Raw genomic sequence first — 18,786 nt, forward strand, 5'->3', positions numbered from 1 at the left:
GATGGAAACAGGAATGGATGGTGAGTAGCAGGCTTCTCGTAGTGAAGATCACAGAAAAGCAACGTAGGGAACCCCCACAGTGGATGACAGCAGGGGGGTTCCTAGCAATGTGTGTGTGCGCATGCGTGTGAACATACGCATGAGAGCAATTATGTGTTGTAGCAAAGTATGCGGGTTGCACGAGATGGCTGGAACCGGAAGAACTGGTCCACCACCGTCCAGACCAACGAATCAGGGGGGACCATTCTTTTCTAGGAGCCTCCCACCTGGACAACGGTAGCCGGCAATGGCCTTTTGTTTCCTAGGCATTCCCCCATGGGTCCTTCTCCCCTGTCAAACCCTCCTTAGCACCTAGCACGGTGGAGCACCGGGCACGCGGTGTGTAGGCTGTAAGGAAATTTTACGTTCCTGCCCTCAGAGAACGAGTAATTCACTTAGCAAGGCAACATCTGGGAAATGACAAATAAATAAAACAGATGATAATAACCAAGAGATGTAACAGGGAAACTTGTCTCTGCGAGCTGTAAGAAGCAAGGGGGCTTTCTGGGTTGAGAACTAACCCAAGCTCCAGGTTGGGTGATGTTCACTCAAGAATAGGACAATAATGGAAGGTCCTTATTGTCTTCTTAGGTAGAAAAGATCCTGAAACAAGATGTAGAAACAAACGAACTAAGACAGTGAGCAGGCTGCTTTGACAGGAGCAGAACTGTACAGAATTGCAAAGAAGATACACAGAAAACAGTTGCTGTCCTTAACCCCTTAGCATCCAGAAAAGCTACAACAGGTTTCCCATGCTGGCTTAGAAAATGGTATCAGTGAAGACCAGCCCTGGTTACTCAAAGGCATGGAAAGACTGTACATATACATACCTAGAACTGGAGCAAATGTCACATCTGATATGAATAAAAAACAGTATGGCTTCCCAATACTTGACATGGACTCAAGAAACCAATATTCCTTTTTTTTTTTTTTTGGTTAAGGTATTTTGACTACCTCCTCAAAAACAACTGTCCCTAACATTCCCTGCTGTGGATTCCTGTACGAGATTGTGTACTCCCAGAGGTGCCACATCGTTTCTCTATTTTCGGTCTTCCCTGGCTCAGAGACGGGGCTCATTGGAGTCGCTCCATGCGGTCGATCCACAGGTCTCCTTAAGCTCTGTCACTTGCACTACAGAGCACGCCATGTCTGGGCACTTCTGCCGAATGGAGAGAGGCAGCTGTGTTGGACAAGATGAGCGACACAGATCCAGCTGACTTTTCTTGGGACTGTGAAGATTTCTCCGTCTGAGGAAGCGATTTGCATCGATATGTTTGTTTCCTCTGCTCTAACAGACATACTATGAAACAGTATGAATAGACCTTTCCAAAGACACGGGGTTCCTCTTATGGGAAGCCACGGTCATTAAGTACCACTGGCTCGCTCAACGTGACATAGTCAAACACCCCTTCCCTTAATAATGTTTAAATCAACATTCGGTGACGTAGCGTGGTACCGCTTAAATCACTGAAACGATGTATCATCCAGATACTATTTCGAAATAAAAATGGATACTTGTCAAATTGAGAGAACTTGCGTTTATTTTATTTTACGACGGTAAGGATCAAAGAAGCTGATCCTAACTGGATAGACGTGGTGGACTGTTCCTGACTTCTGACAGTGACTCAGCTCATTTTATTAACAAGTTAAAGCTAAGTAAATGATGAATCAATGCCCGCGAAGCAGGAAAGAATGCCAGTTTCCCACTAAAAATCGCAAAGTGTGATAAACCTATTTCCGTTAAGAAAACTGCTGGAGTTTTTACTGGGGGATTTCCCAGGCAAACAGAGGCAAAGATACATAAACCAGAAGCGGAAGGTAAGCACATTTCCTCTTCGTGTTTTTATGCTGCACACTAATGCAAACACAGGGCATAATTCAGGGCTATTTCACATTATCCTCCTCTCCAAAACCCGATCGGAAGAGATAACCTTTCATACACTTGCCCAGTCCAGTTGGGTTGGCAAAGGAATGGGCACACATCTGGTGGGAAGGACACAGCAGCATGGCAAAGCCACAGACGTCAGAAGGCTTCATCGCTCAGCCATATAAAGGACCGTCGTGTCCTTCTCCTTCCTCCCCCTCCTCCCTCGCACGCTGGTCTACCTCGACAACTACTGTCGTTACTTAACAACACCCTCTGGCTTCTAAACCTCAATCTCAGCGATGCCAAGGTTGCCTGTCTTCACACCATGTCACATGACACTGTCACATTCTGTGGTCCATCTCATCTTAACTCCCCATGGAGCACAGACAAAAGCTCGAAAGAGTGAAGGGACACCGCATTCCCTAACAGGTGGTCCTGATGAGGAAGGTGCCTGTAGAGGAGGAAAAGAGCAGGCAAGTCTCAAGTCTGGAACATTCTGCAAAATAGATGTGCTGAGCTCTTCAGAAATTGCTAATGTCATGAAGGACAATGATGATGATGATGATGGTAACTTTCTAAAAGGTGAGGAACTTCATTAGATTCAAGAGGACAAAAAAAATATGAGAATTGTGATCTTACTAAATCCTGGATCAGAAAAAAAAAAAAAAGACGAAAGGAAAGAAAAAAAAAACAACTCCAGCTAGAAAGAATGTTATTTACACAATCGAGGAAATTTCATATTGACTGCATGTTAGATAATGCTTTATTGATGTTAACTTTCCGGAGTGTGATAATTACATTGTGATTATGCAGGAGAAATGTCCTTCTTAGGAGAGCTTTCCCGAAGTAATTAGGGTTAAAGCTCAATGATATTCACAACAATCTCTCGGAGGGTTTCTGAAACAACAGGCAAGCAAACAAACAAAGGATCTCTGGAAGCAAAAAGAGAAAGAGATAAGACAGAGAGACAGAAACAGAAGATGGCAAAATATTCACAGTGGGTAAATATGGATGCAGGGCGTGTGGGTGCTCAGCCGTACTATTCTGGCAGTTTTTTATACGTTACCAACTTTCAAAGGAGGGAACTGAAAAAAATTAAAATTATGCAACAAGATAAAATATTAAAAACAAACAAAGCCAAGCGGCAGGAGCACCTATGGAACACATTCCAACAGCCTTCGTTGGAGCTGGGCTTTCCAACATCAGGTGTTTGGGCGGTTGTTGTTAACTCCAATAATGGCAAAGATATTTTTCTACATATACTCTTTTTAGGCTGTGTACAAGAAGAAGATACACAGATTGCTTTTCTCTTGTATTCCTGTAAAGAGTCATCATGAGTATTCATAAGAAGATGGGACAAAGGAGACGAGGTCCCGAGAGATGGGCTTCTCAGCTGTGCTACCTTGTGGAGTTAAGATTCTCAACCAGGCAGGAGGAAATGAGATGATGAGAAGCCCATGGCTTACATCATTTAAAACCCAACTGGAAGGGCGCCTGGTAGCTTTGGTTGGTTAAGTGTCCGACTCTTGGTTTCAGCTCACATCATGATCTCGTGGTAGTGGGATCAAGTCCCGTGTTGGGCTCAGTACTGAGTATGCAGCCTGCTTGGGATTCTGTCTTTCTCCCTTTGTTCCTCCCCTGCTCATGCGCTCTCTCTCTCTCTCTCTTTTTCTATTATCATTCTTTCTCTCCCACTCTCCCTTCTCCTGAACACCCCTTTTGCTGCTGTTAATGACACACTTTTCCACCTATGTCTAGAGGTGTAACTCGCAAATGAATCCGGCCCTTCCTCTTTACTCCATATAGACATAAATAATTAGCGATTCTGCCTCTTAAATAATAGCCCTTGGATACATTCTCCATCCTAACCACTTCACCTTAGTTCAAGTTCTCATCTTACTCACAAGAACTCCTGCAACAGCCTTTCTTGTTTTCCCCATCCCCTGTCCCTGCACCCAGCCTCAATTACTCTGCCAACTGAGTCCCTTCTCTACAATGACAATCTGATGTGTCTCTCCCCTCAGAGATAGGCTAGAGGGATTCTTCGCTTCCAGTAAGAGGTAAATAATCCCTTACCATAAAATATAAAGCTCCACACGAGCCAACCTACTCTTAACTGACTTCATCAGTCCTGTCCACTGTGGATGATGGCACCTGAGGATATGGGTACCTCCTTCCACGAGTGTCCTTGCCCCTCTCGTGTCTCGTACGTGTTCCTCTGGCTGCCTTGGATGTTGTTCCCCATTTATCCATCTGGGAAGTGTGACTCTTCCTTCCATACCTAGATCACTCTTTCTTTCCCTCCTACCTGAGGCAGAATTAGGGACACCCTCCTCTTCTGGCTCCTAAGGTATCTCTATTACATCACTGATCCAAAGAGCATTACCATACTTGGATTATATGTCTGTCCTCGCCACTAAATCCTAAGGGCACCATCATGTTTTAATAATCTTGGCACCTCCAGCACCCGGAACGATGTCCGACATGTAGTATTCCACAGAAGTTTATGAAATAGAGATGTATCGTTAAGTGAAGAGTAGGGATATGTAAAAAAATATACGGTTTATCAAACTTTAAAACACACTTCTAAAAACTCATAGACGAGGCCAACACCAACGAAACCACAGATCGCTGGTGAAATTCCAGACTTCCAAGATTGAAAACCTTTGCTCCTGCTGCCTATTCAACCCATTATTAGTCCCCCAAATGCCTATGACCGCAGCACCGGGGTCCCCTCAAGAACTTTTTTTTACCGTGGATGTCTGGGAGTAACCCCTACGTAGGTCAATTCGAGCCTGCTGACACGTGGAGAGGAAAACAAGAGGAACCGTGTGCTGTCCATGCCACTGGCGGGTTCGGAGGTCCACAGACAGACCGAAATATCAAGATTTTAAAAACTGTCCCCAAAACTCTTTATGAGGATGGCATCAACGCAGAATCTTCGGTAAAAAGCCCTTTTCTGGTCGCCCGCATAAAATCCTGTGCCCTTTAACCCTATACTCTCAAAGCTGTCACCCATCTATGGGCTCAAGGCACCGTTTTGCACCTGGAAGGCTTTCCAGCCTGTGGGGACACTGCCTTAAAGAGGAGCCCCTGAAACAGACTGAGGACAGTGTGAGAGACAGAAATTCGGATGCGTTTTCCCAGCGTCGGACACTTCAGTGCCTTCTCATTTTTTCCCCCACGGAAAAGAAGACAGGTAATGAAGACAGGTAAAGAACCAAGCTATTTGGTCCACGTGCTTTTTGCACGTGTACTCTTGACGCGTCCCCTCTGGAGGACTCAACCCACCACCGACGGATGATCAACAAAATTCAGCAACTGTCATGGCGCTTCTCCGCGCGGCGGACTTCAGCGGCGACACCTACTAGAAGAGAGCCGGCTGGCCTTACCTGTCGGCTCCCGCGTCCACGGCCGCGAGCGGGGGTAGCTGGGGGGCGGGGTGGTGGGGGCTCCCCTGCACGCTGTGTCCCGGAGAAGGGTGACCGACAGTGTGCGGGGCTCCGCTTCGGCTCGAGTGACTGCTGGAGAAGACGGAGGCTGCAATCAAGGAGAACAAGCATCAGACGGCGCGTGTTTAACCCCGAAGGCTGACCGCGAGTGTGTTTTTTAGGGGCCCGCTCTCCTCTCGGTGGCGTTAAGGGGACAGTTCCTGGCTCACTGGATCTACACGGCTTCTGTTTTCATGGTGGAACAGGCTCCCCGGCGGGTGGGCCCTTCCTGCTGCCCCGGGGAGCGCGTGAGCAACTCCCCTGAAGTTCATGGTTCGTCTCCTGAGCGGTGCCCTGCCCTCCCGCCAGCTCCCAGTGCGGGCACCATAAAGTCGGTCGATCCTGTAATGTCTGCATCTGCAACAAGGTCGCTGTACAAGCACTTTTCAGTCACAGGGGACGACAGGGGACAGAACGCTTGGTGTGCTGACCCACGAGGGGCAGGACACAGGCCGTCTGCCTCTTCTCAAGGCTGCCGCGAGCCTCTGTGGGTCAGCCTGGCTCTCTCTTGTGTCCCTGCTGAATCAGGGGTAATAGAATATCTTGTCCTGGTCGTAGCCCCCAGGCAGGATCTGCTACCCTCTTAACCCCAGAGACTGACTGACCCCGGGCACTTCCCTGATGGTGTGGTGGATGGACACACTTGGTCCCCACCAGTGATGAGCCCATGCCCGGCACCACAAAACACGAAAAGGGGCCTCAGACACAGCTCTGGCTTTCCCCCCACTGTTGCCCTATTACGACACAGAGACTGAGTTGTGGCCTCATTCATAGGGGCAGCCTAGCCTCTGAGAAGTGTACATGACCTCAAACTTACATACGTGCCCGTTTAGATCAGCTAATTGGTACAATGTCACAAAAGAGACGGGGCTTGTCACTTTCAGAGTCTATCGCTATCAGAGAGGCTCTCAGTGTCTGGGACCTACGCAGCAGACATCTCATTATGCTGCAATCAAACCAGCATCATTACTCTGACTCTCTTCAACTTCCTTCTCTATACAAAGCGATGCTGAGCTTTCTACCCATTTCTGCTCTTTGTGAACTTACTCCACTGATGTCAAAGAATAAATGGATCTAAAAAAAAAAAATAAAAGAAATCAGGTTCAGGATTAAGAAGAAGCAGCCACATAATCAAAGAGATTTGAGGGTTTAAAAGTTCAGGGAGCGATACTTTTAGACCAGTACCACTTTTCTCCAACCTCTTCAGGTTAGAATTAATACCCCAGATGACCCCGCCCCCCAAAGCTTAACCCAATGGAACGAGAGTTCAAGCACTTAAAGGAACATGTGAAGAAGCAGAATTACCATCTTCCTGCTCAAAAGCTACTGACAAGGGTGTGATCTGATGGGAAGGGTTTATTTCTGGAAAGTCAGCACTGTGTCAGGTTAACTCTTGTCCTCAGAAAACTGCTGCCTCCACAGCCCCCCAAGTTTGAAGAGGTGGTGAGACTAGAAAGTGCTTAGTAGCTCAAAAAGGCACTCACGGTGCGTCAGCCTCCAGAAAAGTTGCACGTTTGCAAACTCGCTAGAGTCACCTTATGAATCACTACTCTCATTTGTGCTCAGCTCACTCGGGCAACCACAATTCTGCTTGTATTCCAAATAATAATTTTACCCAGGGGAGAAGGCTGTTTGGAGTGACTGTGGCAACGGTTTCAATGCTGGTGTTTGTCAGCACGGAGCTTGGTGTTTTATATACTATTCCAAAAACTAATGGAATAATAAGAGGTCACAGAGACACTGTGGAAACACAGCTAATTTTTTTCCTGCCTTAGCGTAGAAACATGAGCTCTCCTATTTATTCTGCTGGAGTTGCTGAACGCGCCCACCGCTTACGATCCCCTGGAGGTGTTCCTGTATGTATGTGTTCCTCACAAGGGAAGCAGGGCCCCTGCTGCTTCCAACCCCATGGGCAACAGGGTCTCTTGGTGCACACCATCGATGCTCTACTCTACGGCAAACAGAAAAATGTGGTGCTTCCCGGAGGTCTACGTCAGCCGAATCAGCTACCTTTTTGCATCAGCTGGAATCAAAGGGTTGGGAAATTCAGTATGGTTTGCAGCCTGCCACACACCGAAAGTTAGGTCCGGTTAGGGCCTCTCCTTCAACTAACAGCCAGGACCAACCGTCTCGCCATTCCTCCATCCATCCGTCTATCCACCCGTCCATCCTCCAACCATTATTTTTTCCTACGTGCCTACTACATGCTAGCCATTCTACTATATGTGGGTCCCTAACCCTGAGGAGGCTGCAGTTAAGTGAGGGGAAGAGGTCTCTATACATCAGTGCTACCCAAATGCTGAGGGCCGCTAGGAGAGATCATCAAGTGGTGTGCAAAGCGCTTTAACGCGCTGTCTTCCCTTTGGTCCCATGATGTGCCCTGTGCTCTGGCCAAATCAGACAACTGGCCCGGCCTCAAATATACCACAGCAACTTGTGCCACTGTGCTTTTGACTATAATATCCTCTACCTATTTTTTAATACTTTTGCTCTGAATGCAGTTACCTATGCTCCTCTGATTCCTCTCTCCGTGGCCAGTCGTTCCACAGGTACGTATGGAGTATGTACGTGTGGCCGCACTGAGCCAGGTCCTGGGACAGACTAGGGAACAAGGTGGCCTTGAGGCCGGCTATCTCCAACAGTACCATTCATGCTTGTTTGACTAAACGGATACGAACACAGACTCAATGTCAACGGAGTCCTTCTTGGGCTCAAGGAGCAGGACAGGAACAGAAAGAAACATGTACCCGCCCAATCCTGTTGATCCCTGGTCATAGACTGCTCTCGGGTGTGGCTTCTCTCGTATCTCCAAGTAGGCACGTATTCCAGAGTGGCTAAAGCTCTCCCAGATACCCAAGAGCAGGGCATCCGAGAAGCCTGTGGGCAGAAGGCCAGAGACACGGGGTACAGTTGAGGGGAGGTGCTTCTAAGTTCTAGCTGGTGCAAATGGTTTCCACAGCAGCGTCTGCCAGCAGGAATAAGTGGTGGAGAGGCTATGTGGTGGGCCGTGAGAGGTCCACGAGACAGGGCAGAAGACTCAGAAACCTGCCCTCCTGCTGTGCGGAGGCTGTGTTGACCGGCCAGCAGTCAAACACATATCGATAGCCCTTTCTTCCGCTGCTAACCCTGGTGAATGGCACTGGGACAGGCAGGGACCCTTTGGCTGGGGACCCCATGAGAATAACAAAGAGGGGTGCTTTAGGGTTCGATTTGAAGTCTGAATTTATAAAGTATACAGAACAGTATCTTAGGTTGGTTGTAAGAAATCCTCTGCGAGCAAACCGAAGCCTGTGACTTGTCTCCATTGCCTAACAGATGGGATGAGAAGTACGGGACAAAATCTCTCCCGGTGAGGTAGGGAACCTAGTAGAAGCTTCTAGTCCAGTGTCTACACAGAGCCCTTTGTGTGTAGTCCCGGGCAAGACTGCTGCTTGTGGATGCTTCCTGTGACCACTGTAATGACCACAGACTTAGAGGAAGTACAAACAACATGGCTTACCAACATTCACCCAGCCCCATGTCATGCACCCTTCTGATACAATGGACAAAACTCTGGAATGAGATAACTGTGACTTTGGTAGGAATGCCCTTGGCCTCTACCAGAGATCCACATTTCTCAGTAATCGCCACTGTGGCACAGGTAGTATCTCTCCTACTTATACTGACTTCTAGGAATTTCCAGCTCTGTCGGTCATATGTCCAGGCTTTTATATTAGCATAGTCTAAGAACTAACTTCCTTCCTTCCTTCCTTCCTTCCTTCCTTCCTTCCTTCCTTCCTTCCTTCCTTTCCTCCTTCCTTCTTCCTTTCTTCCTTCCTTCCTCCCTCCTTCGTTCATTCCTCCCTCCCTCCTTCATTCATTCCTCCCTCCCTTCCTCCTGCCTTCCTTCCTCTTTCCCTCCCTTCCTTCCTCTCTCCCTCCCTCCCTTCCTTCCTCCCTCCCTCCCTTCCTTCCCAATTTTCCAGCCCCTACTCCACCCGAGGCAGGTGCTGGTCTCTCTTAATGTTTGAAGCTGAGTATCTGCTGACTTCACACATAATGCCCAACACGACACATGTTTTGCCAAGTGACTTTTTAACCTCCAGAAGAAAATCTCCAGGTGAGAGCGCAGTAGTAAGGTTGTTTACAAAAGGAGACATTTCCTTCCATACACACTCAAAATGATTTTTCGAACTCAGCCAATGGGGCGTACAACTATCGATCAGAGTGTAAGGAAGGGAAGTGACCCCTCTAGAATCTAGAGCAATATTAACAAAATCGTTGTGATCCAATCAGCTGGTGCACGCAGGCTGCCCACGGGGGTGGCCTTCATTGCCCCGTGTCACCACAGGGGTTAGTGCTGCTTTCAAGGCTGGAAGAGAGCTTTTAGGGGACTCTCCAGACACGCTGGTGACGGACAGCCGGAACAGGTGATTAGGCACGGCGGAGGAACATACTGGAAATTCTTATTGCTTTTGTGATTAAGAGATGGTGCAGTCCCCGAGGAAATAAAAGCCTGGTGTTGAGATGAAGTCTGTGAGCTCCGCCCTCAGAGGAGGACCCAGGAGCCAGCCTCCCTGCTCCTCTGGGCTTTCTCTCTGGAGCAGAGCTTACTGAAGTCTCCCCACCTGTCTCCTGTAGAGGGGGGCGCAGGTAAGTAACTCAGTTGGGCTTTAGCGCACTAACAGAGCAGCACGGGTTGGCACGCGTGGTCCCCAGATGCGATCTCACCAGCTACTGGGAGCAGGGCATTCTAGGCTAGAGCCTCTAACTAGCTCAGGTTAATCTGGGTTAATCAACAGCCCTCTCTCCATCCACACGAAAACAATTAATCTGTATCTCTATGGTACGGACAGGGCACCCTCGGGGATACGTTAGCTGTCATGTGCGAATGGAGGCAGGCAAGGAGTGTTCCCGAAATGAGGCCAACTTATCTCAGGCCCTCTTCCCAATGCCACAGAAGGCTACCATGGGCCTTGCTTGGTGACTATGTTTCGTCATTTTGGAGGGCAGGGAGGAAGACCTCCCTTGTCGGGCTGAGGTGTATTGAAAATAGCCGACTGGAGGGCATAGTCCTGTTCGAAGCCGTGTGGGCGGTCAGAGCCCTACTCTTCAAGCTTCACCTTACAAACCATTCATCCAGGGTCGAATGTCGATTCAGATTCACCAGGTCTTGGATGCAGGGAGGGCTGAGGTTCTGAACCTCGACCAAACTCCCAGAGTGCCTGCTGAGGCTGATCTGGGGAGTGCACTTGGAGTATTAGGTGCCAGACCACATCTCAGCTGCATTTCGTCGTCCCGCTGCCCTACACCTCAGAGCCAAGTTAACATTTACTGAGTACTTTGCAAACCCCTCCCTGGTTTACTGATGAGGAACTTGAGGCCTTACTGGGTTCCTGACTAGGGTACCCGGTCTAGGTCACGGAGCTGAATTCAAACCTAGGAACACAGATCTCAGATCACATGCCTAAGAGTGTTGATCCTGTCTCAGAACTCCCGCGCACTCCATTTGCAAAGACTGGAGTCACTAGGCGTTCTTCCCTCCCACGCACAATGCACCCGGCCGGCTTCAGCCACCAAAATGCTGGTTACAACGCAAGAGGGATCCTCCCTCTTCTGCTTCCGCCCATGCTGAGAGCACCGGAGTGACCTCAGCACGGCCGAGAGAAATTTTCCAGCTCTGAAAATTAACGGAGGTGACAAGTTAAGTAAATTATTTGGTTTGGAAAACAAACAGCTGGTAGGAAATGTGCTTTTTCCCAAATAAAGATTTCAGATGCCTGTCAGGGGTGTATTGATCTACTGGTGGGAACGAAGGCGGGCAGGGAGGGGTTATTCGTGAGCAATGAGATACATGCACCTGTTCCCACAAGTGGCCACAGTGTGGTAGGCTGAGAGGCCACCACCTCCATCAGTCACGCACAAAAGCGGATTTGCCGGGCAGATCCGTTGAGTCTGAGCTCTTGCGGTAAATGTGCATTTGGAGTCATTTGCGATTGCTTAAAAAGCCACTGCGTTGTTCTCTGCAGCGGGCCTACTCTCGTAGGAAAGGGGGAACCGGTGTCACCCACAGGCTGTGAACTCGCTTACAGTGAGTGCTTGAGTGACGCCGTAACCCTGAGACGTGACAGTTAATGCTTGGTAGCCGGTGCCCTGGAGGAGGTGTGGGCTCACCACCCATCTCCCCGGCAGTATTTCCAGGTCCGAGCACAGAGGGCCCCGCTAAGCAATGAAACCAGGCTGAGTTGGCTTTCACAGAGATATTAAAAAAGAATTCAAGGGGCGCCTGGGTGGCTCAGTCGGTTAAGCGGCCGACTTCGGCTCAGGTCATGATCGCGTGGTCCGTGAGTTCGAGCCCCGCGTTGGGCTCTGTGCTGACAGCTCAGAGCCTGGAGCCTGTTTCGGATTCTGTGTCTCCCTCTCTCTCTGACCCTCCCCCATTCATGCTCTGTCTCTCTCTGTCTCAAAAATAAATAAACATTAAAAAAAAAAAAAAGAATTCGATTCCCATGTGAATGGGAATGCTGAGGTCAACCCTGTGTCTGCCTCCCCCATCCATGCCCCCACATCCCCCAGAAGAAATTTGAACCTGGGAAGGATTGAGGAACTGTTGAACTGTAATGGAAATGTTAACTCCTTTGGCCTCCCTAGAAGTTGGGCACTCAAGACAGACGGTACCAGAGTGGTTCTTAAGAGAACAAAGCAGGCACAGCGGGAGTCAGATGGACTCGGCTTTGAATCTAAGCTTTACCAATTCCTAGCAATGGGTCTTGGGCAAGTCACTCAAGCTCAGCTCAGTTTCTTCATCTTAAATAAGGAGACTAATGTCACAGTATGACTAAAAACACTTAGCACAGTGCCTGGACTGTGTTTACCCAATAAACCACTGTCGTTATTCTTTGGTTATCTTTATTATAATGATTCTTATCAATAGGCTGGTGGGTGGGGGGGGGGAACAAAGGCGTGTGGTGCCCCGCAAATGGTAAATCTCCAATCCAGTGTGGCCTCTTACTTAAAGATGCATATAAACTGTGGCCTTGAGTCATTTGAAAACACAAAAGAGTGTATATACATCATGCTTTCTACTAAGAAGCGTTTTCTGTTCCATTTTTCTATCGCAAGTGCTGTAAAGTCTTCGGGGTCTGCAGAAGAATCCCCACAGGGTTAAAATGTTGTCCTTTATTTTACAGGGGGTAAGGCACACCTGTGAGTTACAACCCCTAATGTGGTTCAGTTTAAAGACAACAAAGTCATTTTCATGCATGACTGCTCTTCGCTTCGTTAAGGAGTGAGAACGGGCTGTTACTAGAATGTCAACACAACCAGCCCTCTCTGAAGCTTAGTGTATCTGCAAGTATTTTTACATTTCCAGGGCTTCTTTTTATTTGTTTCTCCAAGAGCATAAAGACGCAGCCGTGGTTAATTTTCAGGATTCGAAAAACACTTCCCTTCAGTCTTTCTGGAGAAAACCACTATCGCTGGGGGTGACTGGAGCTTCGCTCCCCAACAGTGAAAACCTGGGCCCCCATACCTTCTGTGGTTGTTTGCATTTCGCCATGGAACCATTTAATTGCTCTCATGACCCGAGTTCACGAACCAGGGAGAATTTTCCAGCAAGGAAAAGGGCCTGTCAGCTGGAAAACGGCAGAGATGCCGTGGTGACTCCTTGCCTGTGTGGCCCATGACTAGCAGGGGCCTTTTTCTCTCCCCTCCCCACTTTGCTGGGCATTCTCCCTCCCCGACACCCTCCCCCGGGGCGGGCGGGCGAGCGGCTTCCTTCCACATTCCAGCCGAGTTAGGAAAGCAGAGCTTCTTATAGGTTCACGCAGCCATCTCTGTAATCTTTCTCTCCTCCTGGAGGCATGAATAATTTTAATATTGCCAATCCCTAAAAATCTATTCTTTCTTGCCTGTCTTTTCTCTCCCCTCCCTCTTTGCAGTGTGGAGTATCATTATCCAGCAGTACTGATAAGAGGATAATGAAACAATCCTTTCTCAACCGGCTCAGGTGGCTGTCAGACTAAAATGACACCATCCGTACATCCTTGACATGCTACCCCAAGCTAATTGATGGCAAACAATGGTAACTGTCACCTGTGCACTAAGACAAAGAAAACACACTCGTGTCACCTGATGGGAGAGCTACCTGGCAACCGATGAACAAATGTGTTAGAAAGACGTTCCATTAAGGTAAGAGAGGGTACATCTCTGAAGAACATGCCTATTAACTTTGAGCTTAAGAGCGCTGCTGTTCACTGGGGAGCAGAAATAAATAAGGTAAAATGAGAATTTATTGATGTCTGGACAGTTACATGAATATTCAGGTTCTCTTACAAATAGATATTCCCACATGAGCTCCAAACTTCTGTGTAGGCTGCCCAATTACATTTCCACATCATGCAGCTGGATTTACAGCCAGGGAAGAGGTTGTTAGTATTTGGAAGAGGACTTATGCTTACATGCCCTTCTGGAAGACACTGCGATACAACCAGAAGATAATGGCTGAAGTCATCCAGGCAGATGCCAAAGGTTACCATCAAACGTCCTGAAATACCAGGTGTAATTAACTGCATGCAGGAAAAGCTCCTGAAACATGTGCCTTTCAGAACAAAGCCGTTTTGTTACAAGTGAAATGGCGTCTTCTGGCACCTCTCTCAACTTCTCTGGGACCAACATTTCAGGCAGCCCCTCTTGGGTCTTTCCAGACAATGAATGACTTATCCAACCTCAAATCTCATACCTTATCTTTCTTCCCTTCACCTCCCAACCCACTTACTCACTCACAGACAGTCAGTTACATAGCAAGTCAGGAAGATAATGTGAACAAGGAGTACCCTGGGAGAAATTCGGTACTGCCACTATGTGTTACGTCATCTCCCGTTTTGAACAGAGGAGGAGAGCAGTCAGAAAGGAGAAAGATGGAGCAGGTATGGAGAACCATTCCTGGAAGCTCTTACGGGAATGTCCCTCATCTCCATTTTTGGAATAAAGTCTGATTTGGCCACAAAAACCCATGTTAGTAAAAAAAATACTTGGTTCTCTAGCTCCTCGTTACTTATCCCTTAGTTGCCTCCTACCTGTACCCTGTTGACCCCAAAAGAGGTTTCCTCCCTTTTAGATGCTACCCAGACAACCCCGCCCACTCCACTTCCATGCGGTTTCTAAAATCATTTCACAGAGAAGGCTTCTTGGAAACAGATACGGAGCACATACAGCCAATCCAATTTGTAATGCAATTTTCTTCTAGCCAACTCAAGGGCTTTTTACCAACCCTGAGCTCTCCCAAGAGACCGCTCGGTAAAATGGAGTCACAACAGCCCTTTTGGGGAATTTAGGAACCACGGTTTGTAATGACCACTGGCCCTGGGCAAAAATGCACAGAAGAGGAATATGGTTTTGTTAGGACTCCAGAGAAGCCAAAGAACCCCCTTTCCCCCTTTTCTATACTTTGCCCACAAAGTGGACGATTTCCTCACTTCTCCTTCAGATGCCCAGTATTACCTCCTAGATTACTCTCAGTGTAGACAGACTCTGATAAGTCATTGACATGTTACCAGGAATCATGCCCATTTATAACCTTTCTTAAGGAACTTAAAAGCTTTTCCCTACCTGTTGAATGGAGTGTTCAGTCTCGGGTTATATGAATTTCAAGCACCCTTATTGTTAGTTAGAAAGTGTATTTTGAGGAAGTAAGCATGCTTCCTAAGCTTAATCTTTCAAAATTTTCCTTTTCTCCTGGGCATTAATGTGTAAGTCTACAAGAGGCCCGAATCTTAGAAAACACACTCCTTGATATTTGAGGGTTTAAGCCTCTTCTCTTTTTAGGAAAAACAGACCTTAGTAGAATTTAACTGTGACAACTCTCTGTGATATCCTTGTCAGCCCTGGGCTCACCATAACCAGAACTGAGCCCTGCCTGTCTTCTGGCAGCTTCTTCCTAAGCAGTGGCCACATTACTGAGGGCTTAATTCCCACTGTGGCCCAAGGTTGTCTCTGCAGATAGCTGCTTACAATGGGAAGACTTTAACAGTAGTAACTCCATGGCGGAGCCCCTACCTTTGGGCTTCCGCAGACTATCTGGGGGAGGACAGGAGCGCTGGGTAACAGGCAGCACAGGTGGTATGGGTCCCTTCAAATGAAAGAGCTCTGCTGTGTGACCTGTTTTAAATATTGGGTCTTACGCGAATCTCTGCAAACCCAGGGGCTGGAAGACTACGCAGGTATTTGCTAAATCGAAAATACTATGGTAATCAAAAAACCTATGTGTACTGGCAGACTTTTAAAACAAAATGTGATCAGACATATGGAAGCCACAAGCTTCTTTGATTTCAGTCAGTCATTGACGAAGGTCCCAGATATAAGTGGAAAGCAGAATTTGGCAAACCTGTTGTGTAAAGGGCCAGAGACTAAATATTGCAGGCACTGCTAGCAACAGGCAATGTCCTCAATTCTGTGAGCAACTATTCTCACCTAAGAGACAAGAGTCTTTTATACATTTTACATTTAAAAATCTTAAAAACATCCTTAGCTCTCAGGCCATGCAAAAACAGGAGGCAGGCGGGCCATATATGGCCCGTGGTATAATAAATTATCTGTTGCATGCTAACTCCTAAGAACCACCATGAAAAGACTGTGGAACTATTTTTGAAATATGGAAACTAAATTTGAGGGAAGCAAATAGTCAAGAATAGCTTTCTAGACACCTTAGGGTCTATTTTGAGATAAATTGCACGGCCTGGAGAGTCTATTTACAAAACGACATCAGGAAGGACCAAGGCTATGCCTCAGCAAGGCTGACACAATGATGGTGTAAAACTGTACTGATTGAGGCCATCAATCCTGCTTCTTCCTTCTGCCATCTACCCCACCCTCACCAACCCACTGCTGAGTAAGTTTGCTTCTCAACCCAGCGCCCTGGGACTCTGTATGATCAGCCCGTGCGTAGCAACTCTTCATAGCAACAACCACCAAAGAAGTCTAAGTCAGGGGCGCTTGGGTGGCTCAGTCGGTTAAGCGTCCGACTTTGGCTCAGGTCATGATCTCACAGTTTCTGGGGTTCAAGCCCCGCATTGGGCTCTTTGCGGACAGCTCAGAGACCTAAGCCTGCGTCGGATTCTGCGTCCCCCTCTCTCTCTCCCTCTCCTCTGTTCCATGTCTCAACAATGAGTAAACTTAAAAAAAAAAAAGTCTAAGTTAAAGATCTGGGGGTGCCTGGGTGGCTCAGCTGGTTAAGCGTCTGACTTCGGCTCAGGTCATGATCTCACAGCTCATGAGTTCGAGCCCCACCTCGGGCTCTGTGCTGACAGCTCAGGTCCTGGGGCCTGTTTTGGATTCTGTGTCTCCCTCTCTCTCTGCCCCTTCCCCACTCGTGCTCTGTCTCTGTCCCTCCAAAATAAACGTTAAAAAAAATTATAAAGATCTGAAAACACGTCTCAAAATATGGGAGTTCTCAGTCCTCATCTTGACTTGAATTCTTCTCAAAAGGAACACTTTATCTTAGGACAGCGATTTCTGAACTTCAAGTGGTGGTACCCAGGACTATGAGGAATGGAGAGGAGGGGTTCTGGTCTCCATCACAGACATGGGCTCAGTCTAGGGGTCATTCTCTAAGTGTTTAAGCAAAGAGGATGGAAAAGAGAAAGGAGCATATGCCAGCTACAGAGAGCATACCGAACTCTTACGTGCATTCTCCCTTAATTCCTGTTTCAGTCCTAGGGAGCCACTATTCTCACCACCGATTTAGAGAAGAGGAGAAGTAACCTCCCCAGAGTCGAGAGCCAGGATTGGAGCTCACATCTAGCTCCGTGTTCTTCCTGCCAGACCACATTACCTTTAAAACACAAACACAAACAGAAAACATACTACGTTTGAATTAAAACAATCAATACTTATCAAGACACAATTTTGACAGTGTGATTTCAGAGGCACTGCTGCCCAAGTGATGGGCTTCTGATTCCAATTTGCTTTTCTTTAGAGACCTACAGTGCATTTCCTTAACTCATAAAATGTTATGTGAAGCACCGAACAAATAAAAATATGAAGAACCGTATTTCAGTTTTCTTTTCATCTACTCAATATGCCGATCAAATTCCCAATCTGTTCAGGCTTCCATATTTTTCCTGTTTCTTAAATGGGACTGACGGGTAATTTCTGGCACCTTTTTCCTATCTGCTTGACAGAACCGTAACATATATTGTCCTCGGATCTGGATAAAAGCAACAACAAAAATTACTAATAGACGCTGAACACGTGCCATGTGCTAAGTACTATTGCAAGAGCTCTGTCATTTAATCCATCAACTGACCTCAGGAAGAGAGAAATAAATTTGAATTGGAGAAGTAACATGCCCACTTGTAAGCGTTCTATTTGAGCATAGATTGACTACATAGATGGTCAGAGGTATTATTAAAAAAAAAAAAACATGGCCAATGACATGACTTAAGAAAAGAGATACTAGGGGTGCCTGGGTGGCTTAGTTGGTTAAGCGTTTGATTCCTGATTTCATCTCAGGTCATGATCTCATGGTTCATGAGTTCGAGCCCCGCATCAGGCTCTGCGCTGACAGCATCAAGACTGCTCGGGATGCTCTCTCTCTCTCTCTCCCTCTCTTTCTCTCTCTCGGCCCCAACCCCTGATCGCACTCCATCTCTCAAAAGAAATAAATAAACTTTAAAAAGAAAAAAGAATAGATACTCAATATTGCCCATCCTTACATTTGTACAGATAAATATGACCCCAAACTGCCTTAGTACTTCAGAACTATGGACCTTAGATCGCTGCCTTACCAATCAGAACGTCTTCAGGGGCAGCTGACACATGACATTTTTCATGAGGTGCATCCCTGTTTCAGAAAAATGTGACAAGCATCCCTGTGGGCCAGTCTGAGGAGCAAGCTCCTATGCGTGCTGACGACAGCCTTTCCCCTTTTCCCTTGAATAGTGAACCAACAGCCCCTCCCCAAAGGCAGAAGCAGGACTTTCATGGAATCCCCAGGGAAAGGTTGCAGTGAAGATTGTAAAACTCGACTTCTTAGGGTGTGAGTGGGCGTTAACAGAGCTGCTGGACAGAGCAGAGGCCAAGACGGGAGCAGCTAAATTCACGGAGACCTGGGCTGGAGTTGAAGAGGTTGAGGCCAAGGCAGCCACTAGAAATGGTGTCATGAGCGTGAATGAAGCTAGCACAGCCTTGAAATGCAGTGGGAAAACTGAGTTAAGAGGCTAAGGAGGAAGCTGAAACTTCTGAGAAGTCAAGGCGGGCTGTTAAGGCGGCCTTGACGGTGTGAGTCATGGCCAGGGCGCCTGAGTGGGGCAGATCATTCTCTGACAGTATTAAGGAAGATACAATAAAAGCCAGCCTTCCGAGACACGGCTGTTGGTCACCTGGAACGAGTCGTTTCCACAACTACTCTCT

At 47.5% G+C, this 18,786-nt stretch overlaps 1 protein-coding gene across 6 annotated transcripts in view; it reads right to left on the minus strand.

The window, feature by feature from the left end:
* GLIS3 (GLIS family zinc finger 3) overlaps positions 1–18,786 on the minus strand; it is a 502,487-nt gene that overhangs the window by 42,548 nt on the left and 441,153 nt on the right. For all 6 annotated transcript variants that reach the window (XM_058695817.1, XM_058695819.1, XM_058695818.1 and 3 more), the window contains one exon: positions 5,299–5,446. In XM_058695817.1, the coding sequence (XP_058551800.1) occupies positions 5,299–5,446 (148 nt within the window). The remainder of the gene's footprint in view (positions 1–5,298; positions 5,447–18,786) is intronic.

Source organism: Neofelis nebulosa, chromosome 12 (assembly GCF_028018385.1).
Source record: "Neofelis nebulosa isolate mNeoNeb1 chromosome 12, mNeoNeb1.pri, whole genome shotgun sequence".
Lineage (NCBI taxonomy): Eukaryota > Metazoa > Chordata > Mammalia > Carnivora > Felidae > Neofelis > Neofelis nebulosa.